This window comes from Idiotropiscis lumnitzeri, chromosome 11 (assembly GCF_059441095.1).
Source record: "Idiotropiscis lumnitzeri isolate Australia: NSW breed Sydney's pygmy pipehorse chromosome 11, RoL_Ilum_1.0, whole genome shotgun sequence".
NCBI classification, from domain to species: Eukaryota; Metazoa; Chordata; class Actinopteri; order Syngnathiformes; family Syngnathidae; genus Idiotropiscis; species Idiotropiscis lumnitzeri.
The window spans coordinates 21,097,426-21,121,981 of NC_142401.1; the positions used below are offsets into that span (position 1 = coordinate 21,097,426).

The 24,556-nt window shown below is 43.8% G+C and overlaps 1 protein-coding gene across 4 annotated transcripts in view; it reads right to left on the minus strand.

The window, feature by feature from the left end:
* Positions 1-904: 904 nt before the first annotated feature.
* The window catches only part of acad9 (acyl-CoA dehydrogenase family, member 9), a 116,980-nt gene continuing 93,328 nt past the window's right edge, over positions 905-24,556 (minus strand). For all 4 annotated transcript variants that reach the window (XM_088308678.1, XM_088308677.1, XM_088308676.1 and 1 more), the window contains 3 exons: positions 18,168-18,296; positions 16,213-16,285; positions 905-1,739 (listed from right to left, as the gene is read on the minus strand). In XM_088308678.1, coding sequence (XP_088164804.1) covers positions 1,639-1,739; positions 16,213-16,285; positions 18,168-18,296 — 303 coding nt within the window. In that variant the 3' untranslated portion in view covers positions 905-1,638. The remainder of the gene's footprint in view (positions 1,740-16,212; positions 16,286-18,167; positions 18,297-24,556) is intronic.

A 24,556-nucleotide genomic window follows, 5' to 3' on the forward strand; every position in this document is an offset into this window, starting at 1 on the left:
GGTCATCTCCAATGGATGGCACTCTTCAAATCCTGCCGCAGGTTTTCTATTGGGTTGAGATCTGGACTTTGATTTGGCTAACAGCACTCAATTAAAGAACATTGTTGATGGATTGGATTACCTACTTTACGCACAGATAATGGTGCTGGGTTCTATTTTTTGCAAGGTACATTTATCCAAATGTCTTTCCTTGTACGCAACTTTTAAAATTTTTGCGTCAACTATTGAAACTACTGATACGATGAAAATTACTGCAATGTGGGTTAAAGCTTTGTAATATACTATAAACATTTATCATATTAATATACTTTATATATACTAACCCTGTAGGCCGCCTTCTCAGCTGATGTGTGCTGTGATGTCCTGTTGTCGTGTAACTTGTTAGTATTATTTTCTCTCCAGACACTAATTGAGTTCCCTGCAAAAGGTGGTCACTCTCCATTCTAATGTGGTTCCAGCCAAACCCAAGTAATGAGTGTGCTATCTTACCAAAGCACTTCAATGTTTCGTGAAATAATCGACAGCTTAACAATTGGCATGGCTCAGCTGTCATTCTTCTGTTACTACTGCTCTTTCTCCTTTCGTGATTAAAATACATATAGCTTTTTTGCTGCCGGGGAGCCAATGATTAGTGACTTATGCCATGTTGAGCCAAGATTCAAAGCCAACTTTTTCTGGTGAGGCTCTGCATCATGTTTTGTCACATTAGCAAGCAAGCCGTACCTCATAGAGGAAGCCGCAAAATAGCATGCACCATGTTCCCTGATCGGAACAGTGGAAAACAGTGAAGTATAATGGGCTTCAAAATACAAACAATCTGTAGTAGCTCTGCAACAGGATATCGGACAAATTAGCTCAAATTTGGTCAACATCACTTTCTCAGTTCTTCAAGAACACAAAAATGTAGTGGATATTGTTAATAAACTTTATTTCTCTGTTTCCACATTGGCTTGTTGCTGGCCATACAATTTTGGCATTTCAGCCATACTGAGCAGTGAGAACAAAGGAGGACACAAAAATGAAATCAACATGCATTACTGTGATTGGCCCTTGGAGGCCATATCTCTACCTTTGGGCAAATTCATACCTCTATTGAATATACCGTTTATACCGCTACACTCCAGCCATTGCTAGGGTAAAATTTGTCATTTCCCCCAGTATATCATTGTTAAGTGTCCTCAACAGGGCTGTACGAAATTCAGAATTGAACAGAGAAAGACCCATGAATTCCAATTGAATTTTGAATTTTAATTTTAATTGAGGTGTCAAACAGGAATTCCACTTCCTACAATTAAATTTAATGTAACATCCTGTGGGGTGGTTTCAATTTAAAATGACATCATCCACACCGCTTATCCTGTACAGGGTCGCGGGATTGTGCTGGAGCCTATCCCAGCTGACGACTGGCGAAAGGCGCACTACACCCTGAACTGGTCACAGCCGGTCACAGGGCAGACATAGACACTGTCCCCGAGTGGGAACTGATCCCACGCTGCCAACACACAAATCAGGCAGCTGTACCACTACACCATCAGCGACATTCAATTCAAAATTATCAATTGAATTTAATTTAGAAATTGTGAATTTTGCACAGCCCTCGTCGTCAACACAAATGGTATTGGAGTCACATGGGAGAACTCAGTACGTCCTTTCAAGAGGATGAGAGCAGATATATGCCCTTTTCTCCAAGACATCCTTGGCAATCTTCTTAATGCTGGCATCGTTGTTCTCAGGAGAGTCTATAAATGAAAATGATTGAGAAATTATTTGAAAATAGAATATTCATTTCCATCCAATAGTCTACACGCTACAACCAATACCATGACATACCGGTACCACTTGGGTGGGCAAATGTGTTCTAATTCTACATATACATTCCTGGTTTATATCTATATTTGATTGACAATGAAATCAGGTAGCTTTCTTGTCGTTATCACCTCATGCAGATAACAGATTTGATGCTGGTGCATATCCTGGTATAGACTCATGTTCAATACACTTAGGCCTGTTTGCATGAAAACGGGATAGTGGAATAATAGAGTATACATCAGTGGAAACAAAAGCTCCGGCAACATGACACAGATGATCCTATCGTTTCAAAATCTTTCACATGTGAGGATATTTCAGCCCTTAAGACATCTACCAACTTATTCTTGATCATAGTGGTAGCGCCACCAACCGGTCAAAGCAAATTATTATTGATTTTCTTTGATGTCTTTCTCCGAGCAAGTCAACAAGGTCACGCTCATATATGCTCGGATGAGTGTTTAGGCCTTCAGGATGTCACAATACGATATTCGTCTTTTTTTGTGAAATGCTGTGGGCGTGGCTTCGCAGAGTTCGCCAAAAAAACAACGCTAATTTTGAGGTTCTAAATATGAATGAAAACTCGTGAAACTTTGCACACACATCAGGCCAGATAAAATCAATATTTTATTAGTATCTCGTGCAGTTTTTTTTTTTTAAAAAGGCACTCTATCGCTCTCTGTGTTTCACCTAGCTTTTTGAAAATTCTATGGCGTATGTAAAAGGCCAAGACCTACAAAAAAGTCTCTTGGAGCCCTGAGCTAAATTGCACAAGAAGTCGGCCATTTGGAATTAACTTCAAAGGGGGCATGTCACCACAATGGACAACATGCTTAATAACTCCCCTGCACATGCTCCAAAAAATCCAAAACTTCAACTATACATAAAACGTCCCAACCTGAAGACATCTATATGTTATTATTCTGTTATGCAAACTGCGCCAAGTGTACAAAAAAATATATATTTTTTTACATTTTAACGTACTGCACGGAGCCCTTTTTAACGAATAAGACTAAATATTTGTTACATAAGCCTCAAAACATTGATCTTACTCTCTGCCGAATTTTGTGACTTTTCGCCATACATAACTGAAAAATCTGATTGTACTCTGTGGCAACAAAAGCTCTGGCAACATGACTCAAATGATCCAATCTTCTCGAAGTTTTTCATATTTGAGGATATTCCAGCCCTGAACACATCTCCCAACTTATTTTTTATCCAAGTGGTAGTGCCACCAACTGGTTAAAGCTAATACAAGTTATTTTCTTTTATGGTTTTCTCCGAGCAAGTCAACAAGGTCGCCCTCATATATGCTCGGATGAGTGTTTAGGCCATGAGGATGTCACAATACGAAATTCGTCATTTTTCGTGAAAAGTTGTGGGCGTGGCAATGCACTGTTCGGCAATAAAACAACGCTGATTTTGAGGCTCTAAATATGAACAAAAACTCGTGAAACTTTACACACACATCAGGCTGAGCAAAATCATCAATATTTTATAAGTTAGTTGTGAAGCTTTTTAAACATGGCTCGCCATGGCCCTCTAGAAATGTTCAAAAAAGCAGCCCTGGTATTTTATTTCACCTAGCTTTTTGTAAATTTTATGGAGTATGTATAAGGCTATAAGACCTACAAAAAAGTCTCTTGGAGCCATGAGCTAAGTTTTACAGGAAGTCGGCTATTTCCAAAACTTACCCTGTACATGAAATGTCCCGACCTGAAGAAATCTATATGTTATTAGACTGTTATACACACAGTGCCACCTCATGGTATCAAAAATATATATTTTTTTACATTTTAATATACTGCACGGAGCCCTTTTAACGAAGACGATAGCCTCAAGCTGTTGATCTTGGTCTATGCCGAATTTTGTGACTTTTCGGCCAAAGGCGTAGCCATTACGGTGCCGCAAAAATGTATTAATCACTGTGGCAACAAAAGCTACCGTAACATGAATCAGATGATCTTAATTTCTAGAATATTTTCAAATTTGAGGATATTCCAACCCTGAAGACATCTACCAACTTATTTTTCATCGTAGTGGTAGCGAAACTTACTGGTGAAAGCAAATTCAAAATTTGAATGAAAACTCATGAAAGCTTGCATCCAAATCAGGCCTGGCAAATTCATCAATATTTTATTAGTTTGTCGTTTAATTTTTTTAAAAATGGCTCGCTATCGCCCCGTTGAACATTTGAAAAAAAACAGCCCCGGATCTGTTTCATCAAACTTTTTGAAAAATTGATGAAGCATGTACAAAGCCAAGACATAAGAAGAAATCTCTGGGAGCCACATGCTAAATTGACAGGAAAACGGCCATTTTGAATTCACTTCAAACATTGACGAGGCTTTGCCAAAGATAACTGCTCTAACTCTAACTCCACAAATATTCGTCTTGAAGATTCCTCATGTTTTTTTTCTCATAAATATTTCACATTACCTATGTGCCGGTACCCCAACGTTGCCAGGGTTGTGAGGGCCCTTTATAGCTGCTCGCAGCTGTAATTGTATTTGTATTGTATTGTATTGTACTGTACCGTATCGTATCGTATCGTCCCTACCGACTCACAATATCCAGAGTCGAAATCAGCAACGCCCCATATCCACTATACACAGTGTTAATGGTGTACTGATTCCCTCTCCTGGGACGCCGGACGGTAGACTAAAATTAGCTCGTAGCCCTACATTAGTCATTTTCCATGGCCTCGCTGATTTCCCCCCATTCTTGAGTTTTTGCCTCAGTGACCGCTGAAGCTGAATGCCGCTTGGGCAGCTGGTACCCGTCAGTTGCCTCTCAAGTCACACAGGCCAAAAAGGACCAAAAGGACCTCTTCTTCAGCTTGAAGCATCCCTTACTGCCAGTGTCGACCAGCGGGTTTGTGGATTGTCTGCGCCACAGGCACCAACCATCTTATGGCAACATCTCTCTTCGACAGCCTCAACAATGGAGGTGCAGAACATGGTCCACCCAGAATAAAAATTCAGAACCACCCCCGAGACATGGGCAAAGTTTTGCCGGCGGTGGGAATTGAAACTATTTCTGACAGAGGATTTTGCCAGACATTCCCAGCAAACCCTCACAATAAATTTATGTATTGCCAGGTTGGACCGAACACAGGTTCAGACCGAAAGGGCCGTTTCGCTCAATGACACTCTTTCAAGTCTAACTGTCATTGCCCACATGAGCATTTAAGTCCCCACCAGAAGGAGGGAAACACTAAAGGGAGCACTCCCCAGCACACCCTCATAGTTCTCTATAAAACGTGGGTACGCTAGACTGTTTAGGGCAAAAGCACAAACAACAATCTCAGGACCAGCCTCCCCACCTAATGGCAGAGAGAGGCTATCCTCTCGTCCACCGGGTGAACCCTAAAGTACAGGCGCCAAGCTGGGGGGCCAATAAGAATGCCCATACCTGCTCTGCGCCTCTATTCGGGGGCAAGTCCAGTGTGGAAGAGTCTATGTTTAGTGAGAAATTGTCTGCCCCGCACCCCTCGGGCTCCTTCCCTGCCAGAGAGGTGACATTTTACATCCCAAGAGCTTCTGTAACTGTTGATCAGACTGCCAAGATCCCCACCTTTGGCTGCCACCCATCTTACAAAGCATCTTACCCCATATGGCGACTCTCATAGGTGGTGAGCCCATGGGAAAGATGACCCACGTTGCCTTTTATAACTGTGCCCAGCCGAGCCCCATGGGAGTCACCAAGCGTTCGCCAACGAGTCCCACCTCCAGACTTGGCCCCAGAGCGGGTGCCCAGGTGACCAGCATCCGGGCAAGGGAAACGTCCATTTTTCACAATCATCATTAGCGGTCATATCAACAGTGCTTTGTCTGGTCCTGCATTTAGAATTTGTTTCCCATGGGTGACCCTGCCAGAGGCATAAAGCCACAGCATCAGCAACATGGACGGGTACCAACAGGTAGCATTTGAAACTGGTCAATGATCATATCTAAACAACAAAACCAGTAAATAATAAATAAATTAACATTAACAGGAAAAAAATGACAATCATGCGCAATGAAGAAATGCATTTAACCACATTTCCATATGTTGAACACAGGACATTTGATCCTGAAAATAACCTTGATCCGGACAATCACTTTTATCGAAAAAACCACAACTCTGGTGGCAAAAACTACACCATGAGCAATTTAATGTCAATATAAAAACAGAAGACCCACTCTCAATCATACACTTTAATAGCATATAAAATTTTCACAGAACTGAAAGAATTTATAAGTAGAATTCCAGATAATACCTGTATCAGAAACTTGCCTTAATAATGAGAAATTAATTGATGTAGAAATGGATGGTTATGAACTATTTACTATGAACGGGATGAACAGGAAAGGAGGTGGGGTCACAATCGATGTGGATCGAACTGAGATGCATGAGGATTGAAAAAAGCACCTACCATATTTTCACGACCACCTTAAAGTCCCAAATCTTCCCCAAAACAGACGGGTCGCACTGTACAGCGACGTGCCTCGTGTACAGACTGAGACCCATAAATCTGTTCACATGCTATTCAGTCCTGATCTCCCATTGAGCAAATCAGAGTGCATGTTAGCACACTCTACTGGTTGAAGTCTGAGACTACTGTGCGCAGACTTGACTGTGACAGTTAGAGCAGACAGCGGGAGAAAGCTGGACAAAAGGGTAGCTGTCCACGATCTCGTAGTCTGTCTTATCATTCATGTTATTGCAAGCAAGAAACATCACAGGTTTAGACAACAGACTGAAAAAAAAAACACTGCCCAAAGCACACCACTCACATTTCTCTAACCGGCCATCTGATTGGCTGAGGCTGATAGGCTCCCAGAATGCCTCAGTACTCTTTTGTGTTATTTCTATTTATTTCTAGGATATAAATGGCATGAGAGATGCATGTGCATTTGTGTTAATTGTATTTCTTTGTTTCATTGTTTGCTTGTATGCTGTTCAGTAATAGTTTTGGCTTTGATTTAAAACCGCGACTCTAAGGAGTGTGGTGACTACCTGACATTGGCTATGTTGACATGAGAGCACTTATAGCACAGATGCGTCTCTGTGAATGAGAGCTGGCATGCGCGAGCTGGCATGCGCGAGCCGAGATCAGAATCAGAAATCCCTTTATTGTCATTGTACTCAAGTGTGCAACGAGATTAGAGAGCTCCCCTCTCCAGTGCAATACAACAATAATAAAATATATAAATTAGATAAATAAGAGAATAGTTAGTGCAATGGAAAATAATACTGAATAGAGTATATAAAAACACAACACGTTGCTGTTCTGCAAGGTACGGGTGGTCGTGTGTGTATGTGTGTGAGTTTAGAATGGAGATGGCTCTTGGGAAGAAACTGTTTCTCAGTCTATTGGTCCTTGATTTGATGCACCTGTAGCGCCTGCCAGAGGGCATCAGGTCGAACACGTGTGAGTTTGGGTGGGTATTGTCTTTGACGATGTTGAGAGCCCTTCTGAGGCACCGGGCGGTGTAGATGTCCGACAGTGAGGGGAGAGGGCAGCCAATAATCCTTTGCGCTGTTTTGACTGTCCTCTGGAGCCTCACTCTGTCTGCCTCAGTGCAGCCGCTGTACCAGGTGGAGACACAGTACGTCAGCAAGCTCTCGATGGACGAGTGGTAGAAGGCCAGCAGCAGCTTCCTGTCCAGGTTGAATTTCCTGAGGACTCTCAGGAAGTGCAGACGCTGGTGGACCTTCTTTACCACTGCTGTGGTGTTGTGTGTCCAAGAAAGGTCATCGGAGATCTGTACTCCCAGGAACTTGAACGTGTGGACCCTCTCCACACACACGCCTTCGATGCAGAGGGGGGGCGGCACCGTCTTGCTCCTCCTGAAGTCAATGACGATCTCCTTTGTTTTTGCAATGTTGAGTTGCAGTCTGTTGTCCTCGCACCAAGCCGTCAGTCTCTGGACCTCCTCTCTGTAGGCTGTCTCGTAACCTTCCGAGATCAGACCGACCACTGTCGTGTCGTCAGCAAACTTGACGATGGTGTTGTTGCCGTGGGCCGGGCTGCAGTCGTAGGTGTAGAGGGCGTACAGGAGAGGGCTCAGCACGCATCCTTGGGGGGAACCGGTGCTCAGCATGAGGGTGGAGGACGTGTAGGGGCCGAGCAACACAGTCTGGGGTCTGTTGGTCAGAAAGTCCTTAATCCAGATGCGTGTGAGGGCAGGGAGGCCGAGAGTGTCCAGTTTGGCGACGAGGATGTCTGGGATGATCGTGTTGAATGCCGAGCTGTAGTCCACAAAGAGCATCCTTGCATAGCTCTGCTGTTGTTCCAGGTGGCCCAGTACAACATGCAGAGCAGTGTCGATGGCGTCCTCAGTGGATCTGTTAGCCCGGTATGCAAACTGGTAGGGGTCCAGAGTGGGAGGAAGGCAGTCCCTGATGTGCTGGAGAACCAGCCTCTCGAAGCACTTCATGATGACTGGTGTGAGAGCAACAGGACGGTAGTCATTCAGGTGGACGGCGGGTGACTTTTTGGGGACAGGAATAATGGTGGAGGTTTTCAAGCAGGAGGGGATGACTGCCTGAGCCAGGGAGCGGTTGAAGATCCTGCAGAAAACATGTGCCAGTTGGTGGGCACATGCTCTGAGGACCTTGCCTGGTATTCCGTTGGGTCCAGTAGCTTTCCTGGGGTTGATAGCCAGGAGCGCGCGCCTCACATCGTGTTCCTCTACGGTGAGTGAGGGGAGTTGAGGCGGTTGAGGCATGAAGTGCGGGGGTGTGACAGTTGGGGCGAGTCAAAGCGAGCGAAAAAGCAGTTAAGCTCCTCTGCCAGCGATGCACTCGCGCGGGTCGGACGAGGGACACCGGTAAGAGGAGGGGCGGGGGGCTCTGTGTTTACGTGCATGAGAACTGGTGCGGCGATAGCACGATCGTCGAGAAGCACTCTTCCCCCGACATCGAGTTCATGTCCGTTAAATGCCGGCCTTATTTTCTCCCGAGGGAGCTAACGGTAGTGATTGTCACAGCTGTTTACATCCCTCCCGACGCTAGCACTAGCACGGCGCTCTCGCTACTCGCGTGCGTCATCAATAAACACCAGCGGGCGCACCCTGATGGCGTCCACATTGTAGCGGGAGACTTTAATAAGGCCAATTTAAAGACTGTACTCCCAGAGTTTCACCAGCATGTCAAGTGCCCGACGAGGGGAGACAACACTCTCGACCATGTGTACTCGAACATCAAGCACGCATACAGAGCCCTCCCACTCGCCCCCCTCGGCCAGTCAGACCACCTGTCCTTGCAGCTCGCACCTGCGTACACCCCTCTCAGGCGCAGATTCAGGCCTACCACAAAGACTGTGAAAACCTGGCGTGACGACGCCATGAGTGAATTACAGGACTGCTTTCATGACACAAACTGGGACCTCTTTGATCATCAGGACCTTGATGTCTACACGCATTGTGTACTGGACTACATCAAGTTCTGCATGGAAACTGTGTCCCAACAAAAGACTATACGGACCTTCCCGAATGCGAAGCCCTGGATGTCCAGCAGGGTTCGCGCTCTCCTCAAGGCCCGTGACGCTGCCTTCAGGTCAGGCGACAAAGCCCAGTACAGGGTGGCTCGTGCTGACCTGAGCAAAGGCATCAAGCTAGCAAAGGCAACCTACAAGGGGAGGCTGGAGGCCCACCTTGCCAGTAACAGACCACGGGAGGTGTGGCAGGGTCTACGGAGCATCACCAACTTCCGTGGCAGCAGCACGACCTCTGTAGACCCGAGTGCATCGCTGGCAGGGGAGCTTAACTGCTTCTTCGCTCGCTTTGACTCGCCCCAACCGTCACACCCCCGCACTTCATGCCTCAACCGCCTCAACTCCCCTCACTCACCGTAGAGGAACACGATGTGAGGCGCGCGCTCCTGGCTATCAACCCCAGGAAAGCTACTGGACCCGACGGAATACCAGGCAAGGTCCTCAGAGCATGTGCCCACCAACTGGCACATGTTTTCTGCAGGATCTTCAACCGCTCCCTGGCTCAGGCAGTCATCCCCTCCTGCTTGAAAACCTCCACCATTATTCCTGTCCCCAAAAAGTCACCAGCCGTCCACCTGAATGACTACCGTCCTGTTGCTCTCACACCAGTCATTATGAAGTGCTTCGAGAGGCTGGTTCTCCAGCACATCAGGGACTGCCTTCCTCCCACTCTGGACCCCTACCAGTTTGCATACCGGGCTAACAGATCCACTGAGGACGCCATCAACACTGCTCTGCATGTTGTACTGGGCCACCTGGAACAACAGCGGAGCTATGCAAGGATGCTCTTTGTGGACTACAGCTCGGCATTCAACACGATCATCCCAGACATCCTCGTCGCCAAACTGGACACTCTCGGCCTCCCTGCCCTCACACGCATCTGGATTAAGGACTTTCTGACCAACAGACCCCAGACTGTGTTGCTCGGCCCCTACACGTCCTCCACCCTCATGCTGAGCACCGGTTCCCCCCAAGGATGCGTGCTGAGCCCTCTCCTGTACGCCCTCTACACCTACGACTGCAGCCCGGCCCACGGCAACAACACCATCGTCAAGTTTGCTGACGACACGACAGTGGTCGGTCTGATCTCGGAAGGTGACGAGACAGCCTACAGAGAGGAGGTAAAGAGACTGACAACCTGGTGCAAGGACAACAGACTGCACCTTAACTCTGCTAAAACAAAGGAGATTGTCGTCGACTTCAGGAGGAACAAGACGCTGCCGCCCCCCCTCTGCATCGAAGGCGTGTGTGTGGAGAGGGTCCACACGTTCAAGTTCCTGGGAGTACAGATCTCCGATGACCTTTCTTGGAGTCACAACACCACAGCAGTGGTAAAGAAGGTCCGCCAACGTCTGCACTTCCTGAGAGTCCTCAGGAAATTCAACCTGGACAGGAAGCTGCTGCTGGCCTTCTACCACTCGTCCATCGAGAGCCTGCTGACGTACTGTGTCTCCACCTGGTACAGCGGCTGCACTGAGGCGGACAGAGTGAGGCTCCAGAGGACAGTCAAAACAGCGCAAAGGATTATTGGCTGCCCTCTCCCCTCGTTGTCGGACATCTACACCGCCCGGTGCCTCAGAAGGGCTCTCAACATCGTCAAAGACAATACCCACCCAAACTCACACCTGTTCGACCTGTTGCCCTCTGGCAGGCGCTACAGATGCATCAAATCAAGGACCAATAGACTGAGAAACAGTTTCTTTCCGAGAGCCATCTCCATACTGAACTCTCACACACACACGAGACCACCCTAACCTTGCAAAACAGCATTGTGATGTGTTTCTATATGCCCTATTCAGTCTTATTTATTTATCTAATTTATATATTTGTCTGTATTATTGTTGTATTGCACTGGAGAGGGGAGCCCTCTAATCTCGTTGCACACTTGAGTACAATGACAATAAAGGGATTTCTATTTCTATTTCTATTGTGGAGGTGAGCCCAACTATGACTAAATCAGAACTTCTCTGCCTCACACCCCAACTCAGGCTCCTTCGCTGTAATTGTTAGCGTGTGGTTTGTCAGATGCTCAAAATTTATGACATCCCGTCCTATTGTAGATGTAATTTGTCTTTCAAAACATTGCAATGAAGTGCAACCTATCTTTCGTTTGGGCACGCTCACCACCGGGACAGCACGCAGGGCGCATGCGCCGCGCACGCAGCGTCACACATACTGGTGTCGCACAAACACGTCTGCGGTCGTTCGTCTCGGATCGCACACACTGACACGCGTTCTTTTGACTGACCATGGCGACTGTGACACTCACAAGACTACTTCGCTCTGATAACCGCAAGCTGGTACAAGTAAACAAGACATATGTTTGATAGAATTTGTACTTGTGCTACTGTACTATAGAACAAGTCTGCAACAAGTCTATGTTGTTAAAACGTTTTTATTTTATGTTGCTTTAAGTCAGTGGTTCTCAATTATTTCCTGTCACGCCTCCCCTACCAAGAAGAAAACAATTCGCGCCCCCCACCGCCAATTTATTTTTTTACATTTCGTACTAATGTACATGTTCTTTGTATATTCATGTTAGATTGTCAATAAAATATCCCTTAACAAAGCTAAATTGATAAAAAATATCATTTTGAGAATGATTATTGTGAGGATCTCGAAACTCAGTACTGTTGTGCAAATATTGATGAGATGATAAATATTTACGATACGTTTTTGTATAGTTTTTTTTAACTTTATTAACATGAACAAACAAAACAGTTATTAATATGTACATAATATAGAAAAGACAAAAAGAGCCAAGAGTATTTTAAACAAAAATTTATATAAATAACATAAAGCAACAGTTTTAATGTTTACTATACGTATTTTTTAATGTTTACAATACGTTTGACGTCAAACCTCTTCGTTGTGATGACGTCATCCATTTCTGTGTTCCAGCTTGAGAGCGTCTGCTAAATTGCCAACGTAGTCGTCGTCTTATTTTGTTTAGATACGTAATTGTTGCAATACAACATTTCTGTTCATAGCTGCTGGCTCTGCGCCAAAACGCGGTTCGAGTCAGACTTCTGTTAAAAGTCAAGCATACATCGAAGCAATTCATTTTAGCGATTAGCGCGCTTGACGCCGCCTTGCTCGCCTCCTCGTTTAGAACGCTACTTGTTTACGAAGTAGTTTATTTGCCATCCCGTAGCTTGTTGCTTCTGATGTACGCGGACTTACATATAGTTCAAATAAAGTCCGTTGGGCTACGGCGCAAGATAGTTTGGCGCGGTGCATTTAAATAGCGCCGAAAGAAATCACTTCCGGGTCAACGAGCGACGGGGCAGCGCTTTTTCTTAATCAGTACTGCGTGACAGGGTGACGCTTTTTTTTTTTTAATCAGTACTGCGTGACAGGGCAACACTTTTTTAAACCAGTACTGCGTGAACTAGGGGCACAAACAGCTTTGACGAGCTCAAACTCGCGTTGCCTGAGATCGCCTTTTTTGGTCCCAAACTATGCAAAAAACATGTTCCCCAGGGTCCCACGCGCCCCCCTCAGCATTGCACCCCACTATTTGAGAGTCACTGCTTCAAGTGAAATAAAGCCACAACAGTTGCCAAATAAAACGTTTTGGTTCTCGGCTTATTTTGGCGCAATGAGCATTGATTCCACTGTTACGTTATATTTTTGAAATGCATAATCCTTAATAGTCCAACAGAAAGTCTTTGCTTATTGGGTGGAAAATTGTATGCCAATTTTTAACTAAAACGAACTAAAACCTTTTTGAGTTTTGGTCTAATAAATTCACAAAAATTAGTTTTCATCGACTAAAACCGGTTTGAGTTTTCGTCGACTAAAACTAGACTAAAACTATCACGAATAGGAATGACTAAATCTGACGAAAACTAATAAGCATTTTTGTCCAAATGACTAAGACTAAATCTAAAATGCCTGCCAAAAACAACAATTGTGAGGAATGGATCGTTAATGTAATATAGTAGTAGAAAATTTAATGCACACGTCTTTTTTTCGGGTGAGGGAATTTCCGTTTGACAGAGGTCCGTAGTTGGAATACTTAATGCACACAAATCCCCATGTATATACACACTTATATCCCTCATCTTATACAAGTGTAAGGAAACACTCCAAATGTCTGTCAATAGTACAGAGGGAAAGTATGTCCATGGTACAGAGGGGAAATAAATAAAAATGAAACAAAATACAGCATTGGTCAATATAAGTACACAATTGAATAAAAGTACAGTAGTAGAGTGTATTGAGTATTGTATCCTAGGACTGCACAATCGCACTAATGCCTGGCCATTTGCAGAGTCGACCCAATGTTCTTGTTAAAATGTCTGACAGCAGCCGGCATGAAGGAGCGGCGAAATCTCTCCTTTGCACAGCGAGGGGTAACAGTCTATCACTGAAGGAGCTGTGGAGAGCTGTTAGAATGTCCTTTGTCCAGCATTAATGATTGTTTTGCCGTCATCCTCCTGCCCCCACTGAGTCCACAGAGTCCAGGAAGCAGCCCGGGACAGAGCCCTCCTCACCAGTTTGTTTAGCCTCTTTTTGTCCCGGCCCGAGATGTCGCCGGCCCAGGAGACCAATCCATAGAAAATGACCGATGCAACCACCGAGTGATAGAAGTTCCTGAGGAGTGTCCCCTGAGCCCCAAAGGACCTCAGTAGGAAAAGACTGCTCAGACCCTTTCGTTAGAGAACGTCTGTATTGTTGCTCCAGTCCAGTTTATTGTTCAGATGAACACCCAGGTACTCGTAAGTTGAAACTCATTCAACGTCTGTTCCCTGGATATTCACTGGTGCAGGTGGAGCGAGCCGACGACTGCAGAAATCCACCACCAGCTCTTTGGATATCCCAGCATTGATTTAGAGGCGGTTCTTTACACCAGTTCACAAAACCCTGAGTAAGTTCTCTGTACTCCCGATCATGATCATCTCCGTCTGTGATGAGGCCGATATTCGCAGAGTCATCAGAGAACTTCTGCAGGTGACAGTTAAGGGTGTTGTATTTGTAGACCGAGGTGTAGAGAGAGAACAGGAAGGGAGCAAGAACAGTTCCCTGCGGCGCCCCGTGCTGTATAGAACCACGTCAGACAGACAGGCCAGAGAGGTGACATTCCATGTCACAAGAGCTAGTTTCTGTTTCCAGGAATCAGAGCGCCAAGGTTCCTGCCTCTTGCCGCTGTCTGGCACGCATGGCACCCAACCCCTCTGGCCCCTCCCACAAGTGGTGAGCCCATGGGAAGGGGGAACCACGTTGCGTTTTCGTGCTTAGCCCGGTGGAGACCCATGGGTGTAGGCCCGGCCACCAGGCGTTCGGCAGATATGCCATGCTCCATGGATACAAGGTGATGCATTTGAAATGCATTCAGGCTGGCTATGTGGTGAGTCAAGAGACGATCAGGATATTGATGAAAATACTGGATCCGTATGAGTTCAACTGAGGCGCAAGAACCGCCTTCATCGCCCGTTCTACCAAAATGCAGGCCCAAACTTTTAGTGGCATGTCGACTCTTATGATAAACTCAAACTGTACGGGATCTGCTTCAATGGAGCGATTGATGGGTTTTCACGAATGGTGATATAGAATACAATACATTTTTATTTTTTATAGGGCGTATGGCTACAATGTAGCCGCTACATGCTTACCCAAAGCGCTTTGTTACAGCACCAGCAGTTGTGAAATGAGCTATATTCATAAAGTTGTATTGTATTGAAATGTATCAACAGTGATCCAAACGTAATTGCTAGATACTTTATTGATGAGGTGTCATCAAGAAATGGGACTTGTATCCAAATTTGTTTGGACCTTGTCACGGAGGACTGAAAAAAAAATATTCAGGGAAACAAAAAAAGATTACTACGAAAAATAGAAAAAAATTTACTCAGAAAAACAAGTGAATGCAATAAGCTTCCGTAGGTTTCTACTCATCTAATAAAAAACATTCCTTTTCTTTTCTTTTCTTTACTTTTGTGTTTTTACAGAAACAATTCCAGTAATTGTAATTGTTTAGATGCAAGGTTTTGCTCACTTAATGTTCCACATTTATTTTGATTTTATTTATTTTAATTTAACATGAAGTACATGTTTATTAATGCAGCAATTATACCATTTTGTTTAAAAATAATTAGTGTTGTCAAGCGATTACGTTTTTTAAAATGAATTCATTGCATAAAATTCCGTAATTAATTGATTGCATTTTTTCTACTACTATTTTTTGTGAAGCTTTTAGCAGGCATTTATTTGAATAATATATAATAATAATAATAATAATAATAATAATAATATTCCCTTTATTAGTCCCACAATGGGGAAATTCGAGATTCGAACCCAGGCCTCCTGGGGAGACTGGGTCCTGAACGCGGCGCCTTAGACCACTCGGCCATCCTGGCAGCCACCACTCGGCCATATTGTAATCAATGTAAAATCACCAAATATAAACTGTATTTTAAATCAAAAACGGTTTTAATATCTTTCTTTGATCCTCTTCCCAGGAAATTTTCTTAAAAAAACGTTCAAAACTTATACAGTACATAGTTGTAAGCAAGCAGTATTGGTTTGCAAGGCCCAGTGGTAAGTTAAGCAGAGTGTTTTGTTCTGAGATCGTGTGCTAAAGATGTACAGCTAATATGGAATTTGGTTTTGCAAGATATGCAAATTAATTTTTTGTAGTATATTCAATAATAAAAAAATAATATTATAATATTTAATCGCATTAGTAAAAAAAACAATCTTGAGTTCACGCTTCAATTTTGACAGTCCTAAAAAAATACATTGTTTTAAATTGAAAAAAACGTAGGTAATTACCCAAACATTTCCAAATAAATTTTCAAACTGCAATTGCGCTCCTGTGAAACCCCAATATTTTTGCTGAAGCTTATCACCCCGTCAGAATATGGTACCGGTCCATACCATTAAGGACAACACAAGTAACATTTATTGTGTTCACATACTTTTCTGCAATTGAGTCATCCAATAATTGTTCTTGAAGTAAGCTTCATTGCAGAAGACGTTTGTGAGCAGCACCTAGAAAAATATGAGACAAAAATCACAAAAACACACGCACACACACACCAGAATGCACACACACACACTCACACAGACACACACACACACACAATTTAGAATTAAAAAATGCCTCACTGTTTCTCTTGCAGTCAATTTAAATGTTTAACAATACAGTGTAAGTGCCTAAAATAATAGATACGCTAAAAAAAGCAAAAATAATGGCTTTTGTATATCTTGACATATTACCTTGTCAAAATTTCCTGCGCACTGGTTTATAATTGATTCACCAATACAGGAATAATTAATTTTGTAAGAAACAAGGATCAAAGCCAAAGTGGCTATTCTGGCGTAAATATTCTACACAAATGAATATGGTATTTCAACATTAGCTTCTGGGAAGTCATTTATTTAGTTGAGTGACTTTAGAAAAACAACACATTGAATGTGCATTGTACAATGTTTCTTTTTAGTAGACAACCTTGCTTTCGTCAGAAAATAGCATCATCCCACATGCCATGCATTTGTTCTACACAATTCAAAACGTGGAAACAACACTGTTTATCATCTCTACAGTGAATGGAGCTAATAATAATTTGTGACCTCATGTCTGAGACCATGGCACTCAGTCAGAAAAGGACGGAATGCTCTCTCCAAGTTGAAGCAAGATCCTGCTTTAAGTGGATGGGTTCAACTATCTATTTTTTTCTTTTTCGCGACCAAGCGAAGAATGGAGGGAGATCGACAGGCAGATTGTTTAAGCGTCTGCAGCTATACGGACTCTGGATTGATCTGTCATGGTTAAGGAGGAGCTCAAATGAAAAGTTAAGATCTCAATTTACAGGTCAATCTATGTTCCCAACCCCATCTATGATCACACGCTGTGGATCATCACCGAAAGATATGGCGGACACAAATGGCCGACATGAGTTTCCTCTGCAGGGTGTCTGTATTCACTAAGAGATAGGGTGAGAATCCTTCCAAGTCGTTCATGTTAGGATGGTTATGCTCGCGGCTCTAGTGTTTTTACTCAATTAGTAGCAGCTGTGTATATATATATATTAGGACTGTCAAAATTGAATATTTTAACTCAGTTAACTCAAATTGATTTACTTAAAAAAATATTTGCATAATTTGCAAATATTGGGCCATGTAAACTGTGCATCTATTGCACGTCTCAGAACAAAACACTGCGTTCAAGTTACCACTGGGCCTTGCAAACCAACACTGTTGGAGTGTGGCGCTTGTGGGCAGTTGTGAGTGTTTCGAAGAAAAATGCCTGAAAAGATTTAGATCGGTTTCAAGAATCAAAGAAAGCTATTAGAACATTCTTTGAAGATATTATTCAAGTAAATATCCTCTACAAGCTTTGCAAAAAATAGTAGTTTAAAAATGTGATTAATCGCAATTCATCATGGAATTTATAGATATATATAGATATAGATAGACGGATGGATAGATGGATGGATGGATAGATGGATGGATAGATAGATGGATGGATAGATGGATAGATATATAGATAGATGGATAGATGGATAGATAGACAGATCGATATAGATACACAGATAGTTAGGTAGGTAGATGGATAGACGCACTGCATAGCCATTGCAAAACAGAATTCTGAAGGGAAAAAAAGTTCAAAACCGAGTAAGGCCGAGACTCATCTTTTGATACTTAATTTGTGCAGATAGGTTAATTGGTGCTTGCTGGATTGCCCAAATATCTGTTGCTTTAAGTGTTCGAACTACAGCAACATTGATGCTATTGTGTGCTCGTCTGTAGAATATTTGATTGCACATTAGAAACAATAATGTACAGAATATGAAAAAAATTCACTTCCTCAAATCATACTATGGTGTAATTGGTTGGTCTATTTATCCAGTTTTGGGTGTACAGTACATACCTCATGATCATGATTCCGAAGGCCGAGGCTGATGGAACGGCTACTTCTAGACAGGACAGCTGTCATGGCATACAGGTTGATAAGCACATCTGCTACTTTCTTCAGAATGAGCTGTTCATCCACGATTGTCTAATACCATACAAAAATGAAAATTTCATTTTCAAGGTTTATTTAGAGCAATTTAGGGCTGTGCGATATGGACAAAATTTCATATCTTGTAAGATCCCCCTAGCAGTGACTGGTCTTTTTCAAGTCATATCTTGGAGTTAATAACAACAAAGAGTCAAGGGACCTTAATGTTTGGTGGTGATTTTAACATAATATTGAATGACACACTTGACTCTTCAAATGGCAAAGGTCAGAGAAAAGATTTTGCATCTTATGGAGGATATAAGGGTGGGAGATGTATGGAGCAAACACAACCCAATGAAATGGTAATATACCCACTACTCTTATCCACATAATGTCTCCTCCTGATTGGACTATATTTTTACATTTAAAAACTACCGAGGGTTGGTGAAAAGTTGTGATATTGGACCTTGTTCAATTTCCGACCATAACCTAGTGAGTATTAATGTCTGCCTTACAAGTAAGAAAAAATTTATTCTTTGGAGAAGGAATAACATTTCTAATAACCCTGATTACAAAGTAAATGAATGCCAAAACTCTTTCCTAGCACAGCTTGCTTGACCAACATTGATGGATGAGCATAATGATAAACTTCTGGTTGTGATAACAAAAGAGGAAATTCATTGGGTCATGAAGAGGCTAGAAAGTGGCAAAACGGCAAGAGCTGACGGATTCGGTCCCAAATAATGCAATGGAGATCGAATTGATTTTAACTTTGCTTAAAATGTGACCCGAAAATCATGGAGTGAAGCAATAATATCCATAATACATAAGGAAGGCAAGGACAAAGTCATTAGTAGTATTTACCGGACAGTGTTGTAAAGATATTCACATCTATTCGTACAAAGCGATTTGAAGTTGTCGGAGCCTAAATTCCATTTAAGTTGATTTATAGTTGGATCAAAAGGTGGTTTGTTGCCATAAAAGGCGACATTAATTACTTACGCATCTGTTTGAGACTATATTAGTCAGAAGGATCTGCGTGGTAATGGCAGTAATGCGGTCAGGCGACTTGGAGTAGAGCCACACAGTTACACAGTTATCTCGATCTCGCTCTCTATCTCTCACGATACCATAATACTACCAAGCTTTCTTGATTCATTTTTGGACGCCGCATTCTTGTTTTGTCACTTTTGAACTGATTTAGAATTATCAAACTAATAGTCATAGAAAACCAAACAATATCAAGAGGATCGCGTTGAACGCCTTTATTACAGACAAGGAAATGGACAAGAGAGAAGGGAGCTTGGAGCGTCAAGCTTAAGGCTTTACTAAGTAAGAACCTACAGAAGTGATTTTGCAGATACACAAAGATCAGATGAGGTTTATAAACCCTCGACAGACACAAGATAAGTGTAAGGAGAGATTTAAATATAATGCAACAGTTCAACAGAAACTAGAGACCTTGGTTGTTGGTGTGGATGCAGAGAAGGATTGTGACTATGTGAGGTGGACCGTTTTATAGAAAGAACTTGGCAAATTTAGATTTTATAAATTGGTAATTGAGGTAATTTCGGGATTATATAAATGTCTACTAGATTAAATATTAATGGGGACCTCACGGTGCCAGTAGAAATACAAAGAGGAAATAGGCGGGGGTAAACAATGTTTTTTCCCTAAGGATAAAGAGTGAGAATATGTAAACATGAATGTAAACAGAGAGTGGATGCAGGGCTACTGCCGCCATAAGAGAGACGGAGGGCGGCCGCAGGGGTTGCGCCACAAGAGCAGAGTCAGAGGGCGGCCGCAGGGCTTGTACGATTGGAGCAAGGTTGAAGGACGGTACAGGACCTGCGCCGCCAGTAGAGTCGGAGGGCAGCCCACCTTTTTAATGACGATGAAGTAATCGACCACGTTGATTTTGTGAGAAATTTCAAATCCATTGAACCAAGAAGAAATACAACCAAACAGAAAAGCTATTTCATTATCTCTTCTGTCTATGGTTAAACTGGACGTGCTGCGATGGTAGTTCAGTGCGCGATGGCAATACACACAAATGACTTTGCTCTTATTACTGACACCATTAGGTAACTTTAAAAAAAATAAAATAAATAAAAAAACGTGCCGTCCAGAATTTAATTTGCGTCTTTTTTACCACTCCCTTGATGCTTTTAGTTCTATAAACCAGCGAAAACTCCGCACAGCAAGCCCATGCAGGCGTGTCCTAAATTTCGCGAGCTTGATTGTCTCCGGACTTGCAAGCGTCAGCGCTACGACATAGGACTAAATTGTTTATTAGGCTGTCAGGGATGTTTCTATCAACATTAGTTGGTCATTCGAGCCGGATGAAAATGTGTGGTCTGCGGTGGATGATTGACGACGACTGAAAACGGCGCCATCGTGAAAGTCCTCCCTTCCAGGAGGCCGGTCCACGGACATCCTCCACCAAGAGGAGCACAAACTTCATCCACGAGCCGCAAGTGTCTCGGCCAGCGGAGAGATTGTCACAGGTCAGTGGTTGTATACAACAGGTTTTGGGTCTTTGAAGACCGAGAATATAGATTTAACTTAATTGGAAGACTCGGACATTACAGAATTAACCGTTGTTTTTTTCTGGAAGACAGATTAAGGGATTCCTTTTCTGGTAGAGAGTAGAAATGTAGTTGATTATATGTGCTCGGACAGTACAGAATTAACTGTTGTTTTTTCTGGAAGGCAGATTCAGAGGTTCTTATTTCTGGTAGAATACAGATATAGTTGTTACCATATTTGGAAGATCGTACAACTTTTGTTATTTCTGGAAGACGAAAATAGTTTATTTTCACGGGCACAGAACTGATCATTCTGTGAGTGTGTATGTGTATTGTATGAATGTCCAACGTGTGAGAAATCTAAAACTGACCGAGGGCTGTGAGGAAAAACACCCAGGAATACCCGCTCCAAGTTGGGAGTAGAAGCCTGGTATTCGACCCAGAGTCAGGCACTTTGAATTTTTCCCAACACTGAGGAACCATAACTAGACATCTAGAATAATTAAGACCGTCAGAAATGGCGGCAAAATTGACGAAGGAAATTAACTGTCCACTTTCCGAATTTGAAATAAAAGAAAAATGTTGGTGAGCTGAAATTGAAAATAAAGGGAGAACAAAATTTACCGGAAAGTGGCAGAAAAAATATGGATTTTCTGGAAATGTTGACAACTGTGAAGAATTAGATAGACTTCTCAGTAAATTGTCTCTAAAAGACAAACAGAAGAGAAAAGATGACACCCACGGTAAGCAGTGGTTTTGTTGCAGAGCCCTTCTTGATAGGGCGAGACAAATTCAAGGTCGTAAGAGTGCAGAAAAGAAAAAGAAAGCGGATAACGATTTGACAACTACCGTTATTAAATCAATTGGTCAAGACCAGACTGTGACACAAGCAACACCACGTCACACTCCAAATACAAATGCGGAATCTGATAATATGATGCCAAAGACACACAAATAACAGTTATATCCGTCTTTGCCATCATATTCCCAAATTGCAGGTGAAATACCTGATGAACAAACAATGGAAAAAAATCATACAAATTAAACATGACCAAAATCAGTATCAGACCCGTTCAAAACGTCCAATGGGTCAGTGGAATCGTACCTTTGATCCAACCATTCCACTGGTGCCGGACACGAGTCGTCAACCGTATGATAATTACCAACTTCAGGCCTACCCAATGGTATTAATGCTGATCCAAAATGGTGACCCTATTTTTGTGTACAGACCATGGACCCCAACTGAATTTAGAGATATTGCGAGATCACTCCCAAACCCGAATGATGATTCTGATGCGTCCGTTATTGAAATGACAGACATGGTCCATAGTCACCGCCTAAATACAGGAGAATTTTTAGAACTATTGGCGTTAATAACAGGATCTAAATATGGCGCCATAGTTCAACAATTGAATCGAAGGACCAAGTAATGTCAGGGATGTTTCTATCTAACAAACCTGAAAAAAATGAATTAACCAGCCAAGATCGTCTTTGTCACTCGCGAGGAGCAGCCCCCTGAGCAGTCAGGGGCGAAGCTGCTGCTTCCTGCTCCCGCGTGGTTTTTATTGTATCACAGCAAAGCAATTTGAATATGCAACTCAGACAGAATGAAAACACCCCTCGCATAAAGGTCAGTGTGACTTCTGTTTGTGACCTTGGTTCTCAGACACTTGTACGAATGTGCGCCTGGCTTGTCTCTTCCTATCAGTGCAGGCACTTCTGTTAACACTGGATAACAAGGGTACAATGTTCACTTGAATTTCAATTGACCTGTAAGCATAGTTTGAAACTTGATAATATGACAAACTAATTTCTTTGACATAGGCCAAGATGAATCTTAATCGCTCGTTAAAAAAATTGACGTCGTTAAAAGGGGGTTGGATTAATCCCATTAATAAAACGTTTTTCTGACACCACTAATGATGAGCCACTCTACCTCAGTGTCCTCAGCCCTCGTTATTTATAAATACGTACATTTTTACAGACATGCCTTGGCACGTTAACCAATGCCATTCTTTGAAAAACGTGGAGGACTCTCATAGGCAAAGATGTATTTGTGTTTAGGGAACATTGTTCTTAGTGAGGCCTGATTGGCTGTTGCAGATAAAACTGGCCATCAATCAAACAAAAATGACATCACTGTTTCTTTTTATTAGTGTTTGCTTGCTCTTATTGGCACCAACTGAGGCACAACATCGATATACCCGCCAGGACATCGTGGACATTGGATATCGATGCGAATTAACCATCACAGAGGAATTTTGCTATGACCGCAAAATTCCAGACGAACTGGCGAGGCTGCCCGGCTTACCGTGGATTGCCATCGGGACCGGGAGGCGGCGCAGGCGACGCAGAGAGAGGAAGCAGAAGCGGGGCTGCAGGTCCGGTGTCTTGCAACAGCTGCGGCGGCAGCCCCACAGGCAATCACTGCCGAGTCTGTACCTCACCAACGCCAGATCCGTGGTCCACAAAATCGACGATCTGGGATTACAAATCCTGGGGAACCGCTATGTGAGAGAAAGCAGTGTGATCGTCGTCACGGAATCCTGGCTGCACGCAGACGTCCCCGACGCGAGCATCCAGCTGGCCGGGCGCTCGCTACATCGCGCGGATCGGACGAGGGACACCGGTAAGAGGAGGGGCGGGGGGCTCTGTGTTTACGTGCATGAGAACTGGTGCGGCGATAGCACGATCGTCGAGAAGCACTCTTCCCCCGACATCGAGTTCATGTCCGTTAAATGCCGGCCTTATTTTCTCCCGAGGGAGCTAACGGTCGTGATTGTCACAGCTGTTTACATCCCTCCCGATGCTAGCACTAGCACGGCGCTCTCGCTACTCGCGTGCGTCATCAAGAAACATCAGCGGGCCCACCCTGATGGCGTTCACGTAGTAGCGGGAGACTTTAATAAGGCCAATTTAAAGAGTGTACTCCCAGAGTTTCACCAGCATGTCAAATGCCCAACGAGGGGAGACAACACTCTCGACCATGTGTACTCGAACATCAAGCACGCATACAGGGCCCTCCCACTCGCCCCTCTCGGCCAGTCAGACCACCTGTCCTTGCAGCTCGCACCTGCGTACACCGCTCTCAGACGCAGATTCAGGCCCACCACAAAGACCTGGCGTGACGACGCCATGAGTGCATTACAGGACTGCTTTCAAGTCACAAACTGGGACCTCTTTGATCATCAGGACCTTGATGTCTACACACATTGTGTACTGGACTACATCAAGTTCTGCATGGAAACTGTGTCCCTACACAGGACTATACGGACCTTCCCAAATGCGAAGCCCTGGATGTCCAGCAGGGTTCACGCTCTCCTCAAGGCCCGGGACGCTGCCTTCAGGTCAGGCGACAAAGCCCAGTACAGGGTGGCCCGTGCTGACCTGAGCAAAGGCATCAAGCTAGCCAAGGCAATCTACAAGGGGAGGCTGGAGGCCCACCTTGCCAGTAACAGACCACGGGAGGTGTGGCAGGGTCTACGGAGCATCACCAACTTCCGTGGCGGCAGCACGACCTCTGTAGACCCGAGTGCATCGCTGGCAGAGGAGCTTAACTGCTTCTTCGCTCGCTTTGACTCTCCCCAACCGTCGCACCCCGCACTTCATGCTCCAACTCCCCCCCACTCATCGTAGAGGAACACGATGTGAGGCGCGCGCTCCTGGCGGTTAACCCCAGAAAAGCTACTGGACCCGACGGAATACCAGGCAAGGTCCTCAGAGCATGTGCCCACCAACTGGCACATGTTTTCTGCAGGATCTTCAACCGCTCCCTGGCTCAAGCAGTCA